We start from the raw sequence: 18,767 nt of genomic DNA, 5'->3' as shown, positions 1-18,767 counted from the left end.
ACATAAAATCAGGGCTGGTAAAAGATGTTGACCAAAGTGTCACTCAAAAAGCTCATAGGCCATATTCCAACCAGGTGAAAGTACTCAAGGAGGGAACAGAGCAGAGCCTGGGAAAGGTGTGGTGTAGCCTTGGGAGATTTGATCATCTATCCGAGATAGTGAGAAACAATGTTGAACAGCATGGATGCCTAGGATGGCAGATCCTGGGAGAAGGAAAGTAGCTGCAAGGTGCTGGAGGACAGAAGTGTGTGCCATGTCTCCGGAGTGCAAGCCTGGGCAGGCTACCCAGACAAAAATACCCTCCTCTTGGTCTCAATGATATGCTCCAAAGGAATTTAGCGCCAGGAAGAAGGCATACAAGACACCATCTTAAGGACTCCACTCAGGGTTTGTGTAGGCTTGCTTTTCATCGTACAGTATATGTAAATGCATTGTATGAATACAATGCCACTGGAAATCAAAGTCACTTTTCATGTAATTGCCCTAAATGAAATGTGCATGCAAGAAACCTGGAACAAATTTTCCACTGTGGGCCCACTTAATCCAGGAGGGAGAAAAAGTGAGGAGGGCAAAAGTCAGGTATGTCACTTAAGCTCCTTGGAGGATAAAGTGGGATATAAATGCAACAAATAAATTTTAAAACAAAACAGAATGCTGCTGTATCGTAAACCGTTTCTGTTTCTCCTTCACCAGTAACCACTAGATGGTAGTGTTTGATCATCATTTTGAGATACTGAGAAACAATATTGTTCACTGGTTACTATTTTGGACTAGCCAGTTTCCTTTTTATTATAGGGGAGTTCAGTTGTCTGCCAATTTTTCTTTGTGCATGTGACCTTCGATAACTCCAGAATTATCTGAATGTTGTTTATCAGTCTAAAGCTGCAATCCTAAATTGTAACCATTCCCCTTTAAGTCAGTAGGACTTGCTTCCAACAGCATGCTTAGGATCACATGATTGCACCTTGACTATATGTGTATGCGTACCTAGGCTCTTCTAGAGGGGAGTGGTCTGCTTTAAGGCACATAAATTTGTTTTTGAGGTCAATGTTTACTTCAGGGCAAATCTTTCTGTATATTAGACAGAATTCAATTTGTTGGTCCAGATCCTTCATATTTATGAAAGGCTGGGAGAATATTTTTATTATATAAATCCTTACAGAGGTCCAGTAGGGGTATTTCTGCACAACAGTACCTAAGGATCTCGCCATACATATTACTAAAAGATGTAGCATGTTCCATATGTGCCAACTCCCTGGGGCCCTGGGCAGTGGTGGAGCTAGCTGCTCTGGCACCCAGAGCGGCATGCACCCGGGGGGTGGGGATAGCCGCCCGTGGGGGCAGGGCTAGCATCCCAGGGGGGTGCAGCAAGTGTCCCAGGGGTGCACCGCCCGAATCGAGCATACGGGGGGGTGTCCTAGGGGTGCGCCACCCATGGTGAGCGTCCTGGGGGGGCAGGGGGCTATGTCACACACACACCCCGGATGACACCTGGGGTGGACTTCACCCACCGTATCCACCTTCCTCCGCCTCTGGCCCTGGGTGCCCAATACCCACAAAACTCCCCATGAAGTGGCCAGGCACCCACAAATTTTGGTGCCAGGGCCATGCCAGGCACCCAACAGGGCCAAGCTGGCACTCCTGGCATGCTCAGTCCACATTTTGTGGTTCTACACATTATAATTTTTCACATCAGTGTTTTATACTTCTACAATCTTGGGATTGCAACAAGTCTGCTAATGTCCCTCTCTTGTGCTCTGGCATTTTGGATCCCTAATTAGAAATAAGAAGAAATTGCTATTCTTTGCCATAATACCTTCAGACTAGCACAATAATGTTTCACAAACATTTGATTTGTGTCATGTGATATTATGTTCACATTGCAGTGATGCTATCCATTTGCTTTTTGGAAATATTGAAATGGATATGGGCTTCTAGAGTTACTGAAAGCTATATGGCTATTAAATATAATTAGATTCAAGAGACTATATGACATGAAATAAAGCCTGGGGTGCAAACAGAGATGTATCTTTGAACTGCTGGTCATTCACAATTTTCCCCCATTCCCCCCTCCCAATACCAAACTGATTTTGAAAGTCAAGGGAGCTTCAAAGCAAGATGAAGTTTCCTTTAGTTTCAAAACCAGTTTGGTAATTGGGGGAGGGGAAGGGAACCAAACCTTAAAACTTGGATGCATATATGTCTGGGTAGGCTTGCTGAAATAAAAAAAATTAAAGGTTTTAGCGGGCATCTAAAACAGTATAATGAGGGTTCCTGCTTAGTGATAACAGGCAGGGTGTTTCACAGCAAAATGCAGAACCTTGTAAAAGTGCTCGTTCCATAGACCTTGCAGTTGAGCAGGCATGTATGGGACATAACAATCTTCAAGGAAACTTTCATTGGCAGTAACTGCACTAAAAGCCAAGGAGTAGTGCTGTGATTGTTGGCATAAACACTGCCAATCTTTTAGTATAAATTATTAAGTTGGATATTACAGTAATTTAAGGTCAGGTGTTTTTCTCTCTACAAAATTCATTTCCCTGCAGTCAGGTGTAGTTGTACTAATGCTGTAGGCTGAGAAAGGGGTAGTCACAGAAACAAATAGCTAGCCTTTCTCTGTTTTGAAAGTATAAATAATTGATTTATTTATTATACATCACATTTTTATTTATGGCTATAGGATAAGGTTTCTGCTGGAGTTCTCAACTAGCAGCTTTCAGGATTGTTGTGAGAATCTCATGTACGCCACTGTGAACTCCTTGGAGAACGGATGAGATGCAAATTCAATCCACAAACTATTTATAACAAACAAGCGGCCATCCAAAAAGCACTCCTTCCAATATACTGGAAGGAATAAGTCTAAACCAGTCTTCCCTAACCAAGGTATCTTCCAGATATTTTGGACTGCACCTCCCATAAGTCCCTGTCAGTGCAAGTATGTTGGCTGGGGCTGATGGGAGTTGTAGTCCAAAACACCTGGAGACTGGGTGACATAAGTTTGGGGGAAGCTAGCCAACACCATAGGGGCCAATTTGTGAACCTCCAGATGTTGCTGGACTACAGCTTCTACCATCCCTGGCTATTAGCCATGCTGACTGAGGCTGATGGGAGTTGGAGTCCAACAAATATCTACATGGTCACATTTTAGCTACTCCAGCATAAAAATTATATTGAAAGAAAACAACAAGCTGTCAGTTACATATACAGCAGTGGAAGGGTTTGTTTCGTTTTATTTTATGGAGGAGAGGGCTCTCAGGCAGTGATCCCTGCTGTGAGAATACAGCAGTGCAAGTACCCAAATCTGTGGGACTGCCCTGGAATCAGATCAATAACCCATGTCAATGCCTGTGATTAAAAACGTGGCCTGTGAAGGCTGGAATCTCAGGTGCTGTTATGATTCCTTGAAAAGGCGATCCTTTGAGGATTAAAAGAGAATTATACTGCTTTTCCCGTTCGCCTTCCAAAGCGATTCTTTAATTGCTTCTTTGCAAGCGCAGGCACCACGTCGAATAAATTATATCCGTGCTCCTCCTGCCAAGAGGCGAAGTGGGCACTTTGAGATTTACCGTAACGGGGGCGAAGGAACGCGAGGCGGGGAAGAGGCAATGTGGGTATTGCCCGAACCCAAGATGGCTGCCGCAGCGCCACGGCACTTCAAGACGGGTCACCTGTTGAAGTAAAAGCCCGGGTGTTTCATTGGCTCCGCAGGGCCGGGCCCTGAGCCGTTGACCGTCGCCAATCTAGCCCCCTGGGGCTGAGGGAGAAAGGGTAAACTGTAAGGCCGAAGTGGCGGCAAGAGGCGGCTGGTCGGCGTCGCTCCCTCTGACTCGCCGCCTCAGCCAGGCCAGGCCCGAGCCCGACGGGCTTCGTCCCCGCCCCCGGCTCCTCTCCTCAACTCGGCATGGAGGACCGGGGGGGCGGCGGCCGCAGGGAGAGACCGCGAGCCGGAGAAGCGGAAGAAGGCGAGGAGCCGGCAGAAACCGCGGCGGGAGAGGAGGAGGAGGAGAAGGCGGCGGCGGCGGGAGTGACCGTGACGATTACGGAGCCAGAAGGCGACGAGGAGGACGACGACGAAGGCGAGGCTGAGGAGCGGGACACGGAGTGGAGCTTCGTCGACATGGAGACGGTGTCCCTGCGCGACCTGCCCACGGCGCTCATCGCCTGCAACCTGCCCCTGGCCGTCTTCTTCCCCGATGGACCCTGCAAGGTGGGTGAGGGGGCGAAGGGGGCTCCTGGAAGCCGGCCGGGGGGAGAGGAGAGTTTGGAAGTGGGGGGGCGAAAGGGCTCCGGAAAGGGCAGGCCCCGCCCGCTCCCGGCCAGCACCACCCGCGGCCGGCAGGGGCTCTCAGTCGGGGATGGCTGGCTCCTCCGGGAGGCGAACACGGCTAATAAACAAACAAACCGGTGAAATAAGGCAGAGCGACGCCGGGGTCTCTGGTGGGGGGGATGTGAGGCAGAGGGGGGTTCTGCAAGAAGGCGCCCCCAGCCCTCTCCAATGAGTTGTCGTTCATTAGGCAAACGTTTTACATAGCAGGACCTCTTGCGGCCTGTGCTTGCTCTTCGTGAAAGGCAGAAGCTGTGCCCTGCTGCCCCTGGGGCGTATCTAAAGGGCAGCTGCCCATGCAGGATTCCTAGGATTCACCTCCCTGCTTTTTTTTTCAGGGCCGGCCCTAGCATTGGGTAGAATGAGGCAGTGGCCTCAGGTGGCGGATGCTGTGGGCCAGGGAGGGCTGCTGAAGTGTTGGAGGATAGAGCTGTGTGGGAGGCGCACACCACCTGCCCTGTGCCCCTGAATCTAGCCTCGTGCCATCCGTTGTGGTGTGGAGCGTGCTATCAGATTGCCAGTTTTGAAGTAAGATTCAGCTTCCAGGCCAGTCAGATTCCATATGTAGAATGGAGACAGGACACCATCTTGTCCTCAGAGAGCAAAAGGTCTTGGGCTGGCCCTGTGGAAAAGGGACCGGCCACAGAACAGAAAGGACTGCAATTCCCTGCCTGCTTGTATTGTAGGGTTGCAGTGGTACATCTGCTACCTGTTAAGTAGGACCTGATCCTGTGCAGACATGTGTTTAGTTTTTGTCCTGAGTTGTACTGGCCCAAGGATTACTGAATTTTGCCAGCAATTATATCGGACAGCTCTGAGCCCTTACTTTTACAAAGGCTAAGCATAATTTGTACAAAACCACTACTGTAGGCCTTTGGGGATGTTAATGAGGAAATCTGCAACAAAATGTGATGTACCCTTGGCCTGAGCCCCGTAGCACACTCCATATGAGGGCTACTTGGACCAGTCTGCTGCTGTGCTGTGATGCAATAAAACTATTGGTAGCAGAAAGCTCCAAGCAGGAACAAGTGTATTGGACTAGAACCACTGATCTGTTCTAGGATGCCAAGGTATCTTGACAGTTCTTGGTCTACCTATTTTTGAGGGATTCCTGTTGGGGGGGGGAAGTATTTTCTGCCTACTTAACTATGCAGATACCCCCTTTTGATATCTGTTGGTTGGCATAGAAGCACTTGCTTGGTTATTTTATTTCTAAAATTGATCCTCTGCATTTTTAGTGCCAATTCCTACATCACTCTTTGAGGAAATTATTGTCTCCAGTTGTTATCTTTGATTCATTGGTCCATATACAGAGCTTTATTGCCATCTCCCACATGTGACTTAAATTTTGATATTTCCAGGTAGTTCAAAGAGTCAGGCAGGTGAATTGAAATGTATCAACCTACATTTGAAAGACGCAAATTGACCCTCACATCGTTAGGAATGAAAGGTTGTAACCATGGCTGGCCTTCGAAATGACATATTGCTATTTTTAAATGCCATGCTGCTGTATAAATATTGCGGGAGGAGAAGAATAGGAAACATAAGTGCCCCTTCCTGCTTCCTGTTTCCATATACCATCATATGCAAAGTGTAACTCTAGCATCTCTGCCTACAGTCAGATGTTTGGCAGGAACAAACATAATGTTTGGCTTTATCTCTCTTCCCTACTTAGTCCCTTCCATCAGCTAAAGCTATACCTTTGCCTGAGATGCATGAGGGGAAAATCATACAGAATGTAATACATCAGTTTTTGTTACATGGTGCTTCAAAGAATGAAGAACTAAAAGCAAATTTTATTTATTTTTTAATGTTCAGGCTCTTGCTCTAACAACAATAACAATAAGCTTACTAACTGATAATTTGTTTATCTATAAAACTGCTGTATTTTTCTTCTAGGACTAAGATGTGGTTTTGTAAGATCTAAATCTATAGTCCTTTTAAATAACCTTAATAGTTGCCATAGCTACTTACATACTCGGCAGCCATACTAGGTACACTTAAGAAATGCAAACTTGTATTTTCAAATATATATTCTGTGCTGTTTTACTTTTAAAATGTTACATTTCAAATGATTCCAATGTGAGTCCAAGCTTTAGGCAACTTCAAGACTGCAGAAAGACATGGAAATAGATATATGTGCTAGGGTAGCCTTCTTGAATATAGTGCATAAGGGTGTTAACCAACCAATCCTCAGTTCATATCTAATCCCACTCAAATTCACTAGCCTTCGTATATGGTGCTGTTGCTGTTCTTAAATGGCTGTAATGAAGATTACCAAGATAATAGTTGGAATTCAGAGAACCAGTTAGGATTTTGTTTTTTGCTTTGACCCCCATATTATCATATACTTGCTTTTTAAACAGTTGCCATATAGATTGGAGGCTTACTGTTTTGAGAATTGCCATAAAATTCCTGTGAGCTTATAGAACTAGTTTCATGGTTCTTTACATCTTGACTAATGCAATGCATTTGGAGCACTTGAGCCGTACCATATGAATGCTATCCTTTATTCTTGTTAGCAGTCACTTAATTTCATTTCCAAATCCTGAAAATTATGCTTGGATCAGCCACAAGGGGGTGAAGTAACACCACTTACAGTATTTGCAAAGTTTGTCTGAAAGAGAGTGCTTGTGCTTTTGAAACTCTGTTTTTGCTGGTGTGTATAATTTGTCAGATATATTCCAGATAAATTATACATCTGACCAACCTCTCCTGCCAAATAGCCACAGCAGTTACTAGCCTTCAGACCCGTAGAAGGTTAACTTGCTATTCACACCTATATTAGTCATATGTATCCATGGCCTCTTTGCCTGAATGGAGCTGAAAGAACCTAGAGTGCTTTCAGACAAAGGACTCTTAGAGCTTTCAGTTCTGCTTTCTGCTGTATCCAGAACTGCAAGCAAGCATTGACACATGAGAGTTATAGCACTCTTTCAGTTGTGCTTTCCATTATGTTTAAATAGTGGGCATGACTTATCGTGTGAGAAGTATTTATCCCTCCTTTTCCTCCCACTCCTCATGGTTGTGTTCGTTATTCACATCCTGATGTTGCTTTCTGTCCTTCTACCCCCTTTCTCAGTAATAACTAAATAAGCACTGTCAGCCATTAATTGTTCCCCCCCCCCGCTATTTCCTTTTTTTTTTTTACTGCTAACTCATGCAACAGAAAAGGGTTTGTTTCTTTGAGTCTCAGTAGCACAGACTTAAATTTATTGCAAAGCTGTTGCCACCCAATCCCCACCCTGCCCACAGTCTTCTTGCTGCTTATCAGTATTATTATTATTAGTAGTAGTAATTTTTTTGGATTGCTTATTTGCCCTGCACCATAAGGTCCTGGCAGATGATTGATAGGCCCCATGAATCTCACTGAACTCTTAATCAAAGACTTGACTGAAGATTTAAAAACAAAGGTTGCAAAAGAGTAGGTACACCAAGAGAATGACTGTTATTTGGTTCCTGCTTAACTAAGAGAGTCAAGGTTTTACGTAAAGTTTAAAGTGCTACTTCTAAAGGAAACTCAGGATCTCGGGGCTCTCAAAGGCCAAGCAATAGGTGATACGGTATTCCTTCGATTAGGTTAGGAACTGGCAGAAGGTTCAGTGTTAACAATGTCAGGTGGCGTTTCCAGGCTAGTGTGTAGAGTAGGGGTGGCTAACCTGTGGACCTCCAGATGTTGCTGGAGTACAACTCCCACCACCTGTGGGCTGGGGCTGATGAGAGTTGGGAGTCCCAACAACATTTGATTGGTCATTGGTTAGCCACCCCAGGTGCAGGGAGTGTGGGCACCCTCTTGTCCATGTCAGCCCAAGTCTTCACTCTCAGGGGCAACCTTCTGGGGGGCCTCATGCCAGTAGTGTGTGGGACTATTGCTTTTGTCCAAGAGGCTAAATTCCAGCCATACAAAAGTCAGAGGTGTTTTCTCTCTCTCTCTCTCTCTCTCTCTCTCACACACACACACACACCCCATCCAGACAAACAACAGGCATTCTAAGTTTTCAAAGACAGATTCCAGCCAGCAGACAAAAGCACCCAAGAAAGACATGGAGCAGGGCCAGTGAATAGTGTAGTTCTAGAGCAGCGGTTCAAAACCTGTGGGTCCCCAGATGTTGTTGGACTACAACTCCCATCATCCCTGAGCTCTGGCCTTGCTAGCTAGGGGTGATGGGAGTTGCAGTTCAACAGCATCTGGGGACCCACAGGTTGAGAAAGGCTGTTCTAGAGAGTCCCCGAGGGCTACAAAAAGAGGCCTCTGGGGCAGCATTTAGCCCGCGGCTTGAGGTTTCGCAGCCCCATCCCTTCAGTAGATTGTTTCAGCTGGAAACTTTCCATGTGCATTTCATTCTGGTTCACTAGATCCTTGCTAGCTCATCTCCCGAAGGCAAAATGTAGCTAAGATGTTTGTGAGGAGACACAAAATGTCTGTGAAACTGTGCTCTCCAGCAGTATCATATTTCATACTGCTGGTCACACTTGTTTTTAAAATAGAGTAATTTGCAAACATGGGAAAGTTCTGAAGAGGTCTGCTAAACGATTTCTTAAAGAGTTTTAGCACATTAATCAAGCATTTGACCAGTCCAGAAATATGGAAGATACCGTATTTTTCGCCCTATAGGGCGCACCGGCCCATAGGACGCACCTCGTTTTTTTGGGGGGAAATAAATAATAAAAAATTATTCCCCCCCCCCCAGCCGCAGTGCTGGGGTGGGAGAAGCCCGAGCTTCCCCAACCCCCAGAACAGGCTGCTATCCGCAAGCCGGGCTCCCGCCGGGCTCGCAAGGCTTGCGGACATTGCGCGAAGCACAGGGCACCCTCCAGAGGGCGCCCCGGGCTGCAGGCTGCTGCCCGCAAGCCTTGTGAGCCGGCGGGAACTCCCACCGGGTGCGCAAGGCTTGCAGATAGCTTCCTGAAGCCTGGAGAGCGAGAGGGGTCGGTGCGCACCGACGCCTCTCGCTCTCCAGGCTTCAGCGAAAGCCTGCATTCGCCCCATAGGACGGACACACATTTCCCCTTGGAGGGGAAAAAGTGCGTCCTATAGGGCGAAAAATACGGTAAATACAAGTTTATTCCACTCATGATGCTATTTTCCCCATTCCATTACCCTTGGTTTCCTTTTGAAGTTGAATTTTTAGTATTAAAAGGAAAAAACTCTATAAAAGGTTTTCCACTTCCATTATCATCTACTCCTTCCTTCTCCCTTTTCACTTCCACTATCTTTTTCTTAAAGAATATACCAGAGTTGTATATAGGGCAAGGTCTGGCCATGTAGTAGATTTCTGTAATGCCTCATGGTCCATTTAGTGGCATATTTAGTAGCTTTTATAACTTTGCTAAAATGCCATACCTGTATAGACAAGTATCCAGTCTGTTTGCTAGAATAGGGAGGAGTCAATAAAGGCATGCATTCCTCTGATTTGTAACATTGAAAGGAAACATGTGGATGGCAGGCAGTGGGGTTCTATCAATAATAGAGGCCTCTTGACTTTTGTCTGCAAAGTTTTGATGCGATGAAACTACTTCTCACACCCTTAAAAAACTACCCTGGTTGAGCTTTGCACGTGTGTTTTTGTCACGTCATTGGAATGTTCTCACCAGCAGAGGGCACTGCACAAGCAGTCACACAGGGCCTGCTGCAGAGGGAGATGTCTTGGCTGAGAGGTAGCAAGCACAGCTTACTTGTCCTTGGCCAATCCAAGGATCCTCTGGGTGCCTATGTGGAGGCTGTCACTATATTCCAGGAACTCTTAGGATGTTGAGCTTATTCCTTTTGAACCTCCACTGCAGGTGGGGAGAGTACAGTCACACTCAGGTCCTGCTTGTGGGTTTCCCATAGGCATCTGGTTGGCCACTGTAAGAAGAGAATGATAGACTAGATCTAGCAGGACTCTCGTTATATATGTGCAGAGGAGGAGATTTTTTGATCAGATTCAAGTTCTCCTATATAATCCTTAGAGAAAAATCTTCAGATTGTCCCCCTCTTTCTCTTCGTGAAAACATGAGTTTGACAATGGTAAAGATTCCATAACTTGGATTCAGAAAAGTGCAAGCATAATGGCAGGTGTTCCTCCTCTCCACCTTTGCAGCTCCCTGTGTCCTATGAAAAGCTGCTCTTGAAGGTCAGAGAACCCTTTGGAATGATGGAGTATGGGAAGTGGCCAAAACCAAGTGAAGGTACCTTGAACATCTATTTGCACATGGTCTCTCTACCTGGTTTTGGCTTATTCACACACACACACACACACACACACACACACACCCTTCCTGAACCTATCCTGCGCCATTACAGAGAGTCTTCTGACTCTGGAGCAGATTTTTAAGGAGTAGCAGGCTACAGTGAGGAGGAAACTCCCTTATTTATTATTTTTCCACTTAAGATTCTCTGGATTAAACACAATCTATTGTAGGGATGACAGAAAATACATTGATTACAAATACTCTTTTGTTAAATCCATGTGTTTAGGCAGCCTTTGTTTTTCTTATTTTAAAACACTGCTTTAAAAATATTTCAGTAATCATTTTGAAAGAGAAGTTATTTCGTGAGAGTGCCAGTTTCTCCCAAACTTCATATGTTCCCATTTTAGGGAAGGTAGCATGGAAAGATTTCTCCTTAACTTTTCTGTCCCATCCTTCATATTTCTATTCATATTTTAAGATTTATTATATTTTCAGAGTGACCAAATAAACAGCCTGTTCTACACTTTCACATTTAAATCTTACTTTAGTAATGTGGTCTGGCAAATTCTGGAGCTTACTACTGTTTCCAAACCACATTAGTATGGAGTGGTGTGTTTTCAGCACCTCACAAGATGGATTTTTCCTCTAAATTTGTATATGCTCAACCAACTTCCCCAGTTGCAAGAAATGTAGGAATGATTAACAGTTTGGGAAAGTTAAAAAAATGTATTTTTCTGCATTACTAGTTAATATTATTAATTCTGGGACCTGCAGCACCTGAGTTAAATAAGCTTCCCCCAACCTCCCTGTAACATAGTTAAATTTATATTCTGGTGGTAGTAGTAAGATCTGTTTGAAAATTGTGGCTGCCAAGTCCAGAGAGAGCTTTCCATAATTTTGATTCTTCTTAAAGATCATATTTAGTATACCTTTGCTTTTTCAGGCCATAATAGTGTTCCCTTGCCTAGAAGTTAGCAGTTGTTAAGATAAACTTTTAAAAGTTTTGTCTACAGTACAGTGGTACCTCGGGTTACATACGCTCCAGAAATAGTACCTCGGGTTAAGAACTTTGCTTCAGGATGAGAACAGAAATTGTGTTCCGGCGCTGCGGCGGCAGCAGGAGGTCCCATTAGCTAAAGTGGTGCTTCAGGTTAAGAACAGTTTCAGGTTAAGAACGAACCTCCGGAACAATTTAAGTACAGTACTTAACCCGAGGTACCACTGTATCTGCAAGTTTCTACTAAGTAGCTCTCTCAATTAAAGACATACTTGCAGATACGATTTCTGTCACGTCTCTTTCAGATTAAAATTAAATTTAGCATTAGAAGCTTGGGAGTGCTAAGGAGAAGTAACAAGAGGAAGCCAACACGGATGATGATTATTAGTCAGATGCTTGGTAAACAGGAGGGCCTTCCTTCCCCTTCCCCTAATCTGTCTGCCAGGAGATAGAGAGATTTAACTCCCCACCTCTTTTCAAGTTACTTCCACATGTCTTAGCCCTCTTGTATGCAGTTGGATGGATATAATGTAAGGGGAAAGGGGATAATAGGAAAGTTGAGGAAATTGACCCATGAATCATTAACATATCTTGGAATTTTTTTTCTTTGCTTGAGAAAACCAGTTATTTATAGCTTTGCAGTTTGCATGATTCTAAGTTTCCATTTGATGCTTTAAGAAGATTATTCCACTTAATCCTTTGTTACTGTGTACTTAACCAGCTAGTTTGTAGCAGCCCAGCCTTAAGGTATCATATGACAACTTATGTTAAAGGTCAGTTGTGTATTGGGAGGCTCTGTTCTCTGGGGAGAAACTCCTTTAATAGCACTTCTAGTATATATTGCAAGTATATATAGTGAAAGAGTGATTCAATAACCAGTTTTTCTAGCTTGAATAGTCAAATAGAGCACCAAAAGGGGTCATAACAGTCTGGCATATAACCAATGAACAAAAAATTTATTGTATGCCCATCAGCATGTATGCACATCAGCATAGCTTTCACTCTGCATTCCATTTGCTAATGAAATAGTTCCAATTATTTTTTAGTTTACATTGCCTGCTTATAGTTTTGGAAGGGAATACCTTTATGATCCTACTGCTCACTTTCTTCAAATCCCTCCTCAAAACGTGCCTTTCCCATTAAGCCTTGGGTCCAACCCCTACTTCAGATAAGCCTCTAACCAAATCTAAGCATATGCAAGTGAAACAACTGCATATTCTTCCTTGTTTTCTTTTGCCCCTGTTTCCTCCCCCCTGTTTCCCCTGTGTTGAACTTTAGATCACAACTTCTTCAGAGCAGGAATTCTGCAAACTGTATTCTGCAAAGTGCCAGGCATATTGATATTGCTATTTAAATAGGTTTTTTTTAAAGCCCACCACTTTAAGCCAATCTTGCTCTTTTGCCCACTGTTCCAGGGTATGCAAATGATGTGAGAAAAATAATGGATTCAATTATAGGTTAAATCTGAACATAAGCAGCCAGAGAAATGAGCAGGTAGTATATATGAGTTAGCTAGGAAGATTGTGCAGTTTCCTTTGGTTGGTTAATTAATTAACCACCTTTATCTTCCAAGGATCTTAAGGTTGTGTGCATAGTTCTCCCCCTATTTCATCCTCACAACAACCCTGTGAGGCAGGTTAAACTAAGAGGTGGTGACTGGCCCAAGGTCACCCAGTGAGCTTCATGGCTGAGTGGGGATTTGAACCCTTTCTCTCCCAGACCCTAGTCCAACTCTCAAATCATTACATCACACTGGCTCCCCTGTCATAAAGCGGGTGTTGTAGCTAATACATCTTTATCCAGAAGAATCCATCAATATTGCTTCATAAGTTAATAAAAATCTATTATCTATGTCAGTGGTTCCCAGTTGGTGGTCCGTGGACCCCAAGGGGTCTACATAATGCACCCAGGAGGTCCGTGGCATCATTCACATAGCAAAAACTACCATAGAGGTATTTTTTAAAAAATTAAGTAGGGGATCCATGGCTTGCTTTTTGAAAGCAGGGGTATGCAGTACTTAGCTAACTGGGAACCACTGATCTAGACAGTATGCACAGTGGTGTTGAGGGAAGACTGTTTTGATGATAAGACCCTTGGGGCAGTGGTTGGTGTTGATCCTGGTAGAAGTAGTGTACGTTTCAAATTTGGATGTTAATTCAGTACTTAACAAACTCTTACTTATAGAAGAAGTTGCTTGCCATTTTCTAAAATACCTACTCATCCACAGGAAAAGATAAAGTATTGTTTCAAAGCTAATAAATTACAGCACAATCCTAACCATCTCTGCTCAGAAATAGGTCCTTCAGTGGGGTTAGAATTGAGGTCTTAGATTCAGTCATTTGATAATGATTTAGTTACTACTTGCTGAGGTTGGCAGTATCATAGTTATGCAGGTAGTTGATCCTGTGCTTCAGAAAACTAAGCTATACACTGTCCTTTGAACTAATTTAGTAATTCTGTGATGCAGAATATTTTCAGTCTGAATGTCCCTTGGGAGCTCAAAAGCTTGGTCATTATTTTGTGACAATTAAACTGGTTCTAGTAAAGGTATTGCCCAACTGTGGATTTTAGAGGTTTTTCTTATAGAAAACTTTATTTTTTAATGTTGCTTTTGGTAGTTGCGTTTTCAAAGTTTGATTATAAGCTAGGAATTGTTTTTGGGGAAAACATTTCAACATTTAATTTCACTTGTATCCATGTATTCTGTTGCTAGATAAATAAATCAGCAGTTACAAAACACTGGGGGTTTATTAAAGTTTTATTTACACTTCTATGTAAAAAGGGTTCTGAAGCAGCAATTACAATGTTTAACTATATTTTTCAGGAAACCACAATCTTTCAAATATATTTTCCATTAGGTTAGTGAAAGAAGGACAAGAAGAGCAGTTTCAATAAGAACTGTGGTTTTTTATATAGAATTGAATAAGAAACAAAACCAAGTAATTTAAGTCACTCAGATTAATTAACCAACTACATTCATAAATGTAGTTGGAAAAGTAGGTGAGATTTACAATTGAGATCCTGAAGTTCTTGTGAGCTGCTGCATGAAGTTAACTGTCAGTTGCTTTAAAGACCATTGCCCTGATCGCCTTAGTAATGTTGCATAGTGGCTGATCTGCACTACATGTCAGCACTGAACTGAATATACTTTTATGTTTCCAATAACTGAACTGAAGGCAGATACAGTATACAGAAAATAGTAATGAATATGTGTAGGTACCAATTGCGCTTTTTGTAGTTTTAAGATATGCCAGTTTGAAGAAGAGCTAATACTTAAGAAAATGACAAATGTGTGGTGTAGCAGCTTGTCCTATCTAATAATTATCAAACGCTGGGTAATTCTGGTATCCTAGTTTATCTTCATTCATTCTGCTTTGTACAAAAGATGGTTCCATATCAAAAAGCCCTGGTATGAGATGAAAAAAGAGTTACAATTTTTGTAAACTGGCCCAACTTTCAGTGATATTTCTTTGTCAGAAAATATAGTTACCGGTATATATTTTCAGAGGATGTCAGAAGATATATATACAGTGGTAGCTCGGGTTACATACGCTTCAGGTTACATACGTTTCAGGTTACAGACTCCACTAACCCAGAAATAGTACCTCAGGTTAAGAACTTTGCTTCAGGATGAGAACAGAAATCGTGCTCCCGCGGAGCAGCGGCAGCGGGAAGCCCCATTAGCTAAAGTGGTGCTTCAAGTTAAGAACAGTTTCAGGTTAAGAACGGACCTCCGGAACGAATTAAGTACTTAACCTGAGGTACCACTGGGGAGAGAGAGAGAGAGAGAGAGAGTGTTCAATGGGTTTTTAAAACTGCCTTATTTTTATAATGAAAGGTGGTCTCTAAATTATTTTAAGTAAATATACATGCCAAGATTCCAAATTATTCTTCAAGCAGCTCCCTTAAACAGAAAACAAATCAAGATATAATTGAACAGACGTGAGTTAGTCAGGCCTATGTATCACTTAGATTAATTAAACCCAGTTATAGCAGTAGCAATAAAGATGTCTTATCAAAGCATCTTATTCTGAAGTACATTGATTGTTGTTTTCTGTTTTAAACAGAAGAATCATTATTGTTAAACCGTATCTCATTTAATTTAATACAACCAAGGAGTCAGAAGCAGTGGTCCCTTTCATTTAATCAACTGTTGCATAGTAGATAACTTATGGTGTTAGGCAGGAGAGGGGCAATTCTCCTATAGACTTTTAAGTTATTGAGGATTCCAAACAACACAGGCGTAGTATCCCATAAGTGCAACTGCACCATGCAATTACAGCTCAGTGCAGCACTGCTTTACATAGCTTGGGAAGCATTCTGAATAGAATAAAATATAAATAGTAATATCTTTTGAATATTATCCTCTAGTTTAGAATTAGTTTATTCCATTATAGTTTTATTGTGTTCTAGTTAAATTGATTCAATGCTTGTCATGAATCTTGGGGTCATTAAAGAACAATTTTTTTAAAAAAGCAACACCTCTGACTTGACGACCTTTGCCTTTGAAAAGTGGATGGTGGAAAGAATTTTTAAAAGTTTCATTCATGACTTGTAGAGCACTTTGGGACACTTTTCAGCTGTGATGCTTACAGAAGGTCCAGTGCTATGTTTTTTCCATGGAAATTTTCCATTCTGAAAAACATTGCTCATAAACATTTAATTCATATTGCGTAGTCTTGTGTTGCGTGAATGAACCCTGGGATCCTGAGAAAACTCTGCTCCTTTTTCAGGCACAGCCTTAAATAGGAGATCAAAAGCTATTGCTATGCATTTATTATGTTAACAGCTTTACTGCATTAACATTAAAAAAATAAAAACAATGAAAGTGAACTGAGGGAGGAAGAGCTACATTGACCACGTCAACTCGCAGGGCTGGGGCCAATGGAGCTCGTTCCTCCACGTGCCAGCCACTGGAAGGAGTCGCTCCATAACCAGCCCGCCAAGGAAAAAACAAGCTGCATTGGCTCGTTCCACCCTTGGTTTGAGGGCCAGAGTGTGATGGCGCCTTCACCCAGAGGTATATCGTGTAGGAAGGCGCCATTGCACTCTGGCCCTCAAACCAGTACTAGGTGATGTATCGATACATCACCCAAACCTAATCAGATGACATTGGTATAATACTGCAAGGTTGCTCTTTTTTACGCATCTTAAGTTGGAGGTTCTGAAATGCAGAAAAGTCAGGGCTGGCGCACCCATGAGGCAGGGTGAAGCAGCTGCCGCTAGTTGTATTGGTGCCAGTTTCCCTCACCAAAATTTCACCAGAACCTGCTGTTATCACCTTTGCTTTATGCCACTGTACAACCTAGGCAAGGGATGCTTTGGTGGAGGCATTATAGGGGCACTTCCTGTTTTGCCTCAAGCAGTGAAATGGGATGCACCACTCCAGAGAATAATCATTAGGTGGTCCACAAAGACCCTAAGCAATTTTTAAGAGGTCTATGGGATAAAAAGTTTGGGAACCATTGTCTGAAATGAAACTCCCTTCCTTGAAGTCTCCAGAGGCAGGGATTGAATCTGTGAATAAATTTAATTTTGTGAGGTACACTGATCTACACCTGGGGATAGCTTTGTTTCTTTATATGCTCATAACTGCTATGCTTTAAAAAAATGGTTTAAGTTCTATAGGATGAATGAATGAACCTATGAATGAGAAGAAAATTCAGTAAGCAGTCTTGGATCTCATTCTCCCTTGTGCTTGGTAAGCATAGCAAATCTGAAAGAAGGCGATTATGCCTAGGGTCCATAAAAAGTCAGTAAATTGTGAAGTATACTGGGATGGCAGCAATAGCTTAGTGAATCGGAGGATTTGACCTGTGTTCCCATCTCAAGCTGCATTTATAGCAGATATAAACATGACTACATGTTCTTAAAGGTTTCCTGTGTTTTCCATCCAAAAGGGAGCAGTCTGTGTGAAATGTTTTTCCAGCTTGTCTGGAAACTGGAATATAGCTGTGAATCACTTACGGAAAATGCTATGCATTTTTTATTTTTTATTTTTTTGTTATCTGGAAACATTGTGACTTTCCATAGTTTTATAATGTAGTACATGTGGTTTAATAAGAAAGGACTGCAGGAAGTTACTGGCCAGTTCTTCAAATTAGTTCATAATCTCCCACCCAAGCACTCTTGGTTGCAACTTCCCATGCTTAATTCTTTCCTCAAATGGGAAACTTTAACGTAAAGAAAAACACTTGCAGATTTTTTTTTAGCCTAGGAAAATAACGTGCAAAGTATTTTTAAGAAGGTAAGGGGGAGACTTCTGAAGATGTTTTATAAGCATCTAAAGGTGTCTTAATAGTCCATTAACTGCTCTCAAACAAGCTCTTTTTTAAAAATAATAAATATGCAGCTTAAAAAAAAAAAGCATCTTCACCCTCCCTCCTGCCCCAGACTTGCCACCAAAGCAGAAAAATACTCACCAAGTTATCACCAGGGAGGGTGTGTGTGTATGCATATTTTATGGGTTTCGTGTTAGCTTTGGCAAACTTCAATCTGTGTATATGTTTTGGACTGTTTAACATTTTAATGTTTTAAGGTCACATTTGAAAAATACATTTTTCGAATACATCGAAAAACACATGGCTTCCCCCAAAGAATCCAGCGAACTGTAGTTAAGGGTGCTAGGAATTATAGTACTTTGAGATGTAAGCTGCAGATCTCAGGATTCTTTGGGGTAATCCATGTGCTTTTATGATATTATGCTGGTGACTTAAGATGAAAACTGTAGTACTCCTCCTTGAGTAACCTACAGTTTTAAGTAGGCAAAAGTTAGGTCCAGTCAAAGGCGACTATGGGGTGGCGGCACTCATCTTCCTTTCAGGCCGAGGGAGCCGGCATTTGTCCACAGACAGCTTTCCAGGTCATGTGGCCTGCATGACTGAACCGCTTCTGGTGCAACGGAACACCGTGATGGAAACCAGAACGCACGGAAACACCCTATTTATCTACTTGCACTGGCGTTCTTTTGAACTGCTAGGTCGGCAGGAGGTGGGACAGAGCAACAGGAGCTCACCCCATTGTGGGGATTCGAACCGCCAACTTTCTCATCGGCAAGCCCAAGAGGCTCGGTGGTTTAGACCACAGCGCCACCCATGTCCCTTTAGATTTAAGTACCAATGTTTCATTTGTTCATTGGTTACATTTGAAAAGGCACATCTAAGGGTTATGTAGAACAGGTATCTTCAACCTTTTCAGACCCAGGTTTTTTTACCCAAATATGCATATGGTGGACCAATTTCTTAATCTTTTAAGTTTTATCTCATATTTGCA

The 18,767-nt window shown here is 42.8% G+C and overlaps 2 protein-coding genes across 3 annotated transcripts in view; one reads left to right on the top strand and one right to left on the bottom strand.

The window, feature by feature from the left end:
- Positions 1-18,767, bottom strand: part of CLIC6 (chloride intracellular channel 6) — a 120,832-nt gene that overhangs the window by 27,746 nt on the left and 74,319 nt on the right. The window lies entirely within an intron of this gene.
- Positions 3,311-18,767, top strand: part of RCAN1 (regulator of calcineurin 1) — a 33,278-nt gene continuing 17,821 nt past the window's right edge. The window contains exon 1 of one of the 2 annotated variants that reach the window (XM_081002832.1): positions 3,311-4,207. In XM_081002832.1, coding sequence (XP_080858958.1) covers positions 3,902-4,207 — 306 coding nt within the window. In that variant the 5' untranslated portion in view covers positions 3,311-3,901. Of the gene's footprint in view, positions 4,208-10,453; positions 10,496-18,767 lie in introns of those variants that run through there. The other variant, XM_081002834.1, reaches the window with a different exon arrangement.

Source organism: Podarcis pityusensis (genome assembly GCF_964106645.2).
Source record: "Podarcis pityusensis genome assembly, chromosome: 4".
NCBI lineage: Eukaryota > Metazoa > Chordata > Lepidosauria > Squamata > Lacertidae > Podarcis > Podarcis pityusensis.
Note: the sequence above shows the minus strand (reverse complement) of the source record. Positions and strands in the feature narration are given on the sequence as shown.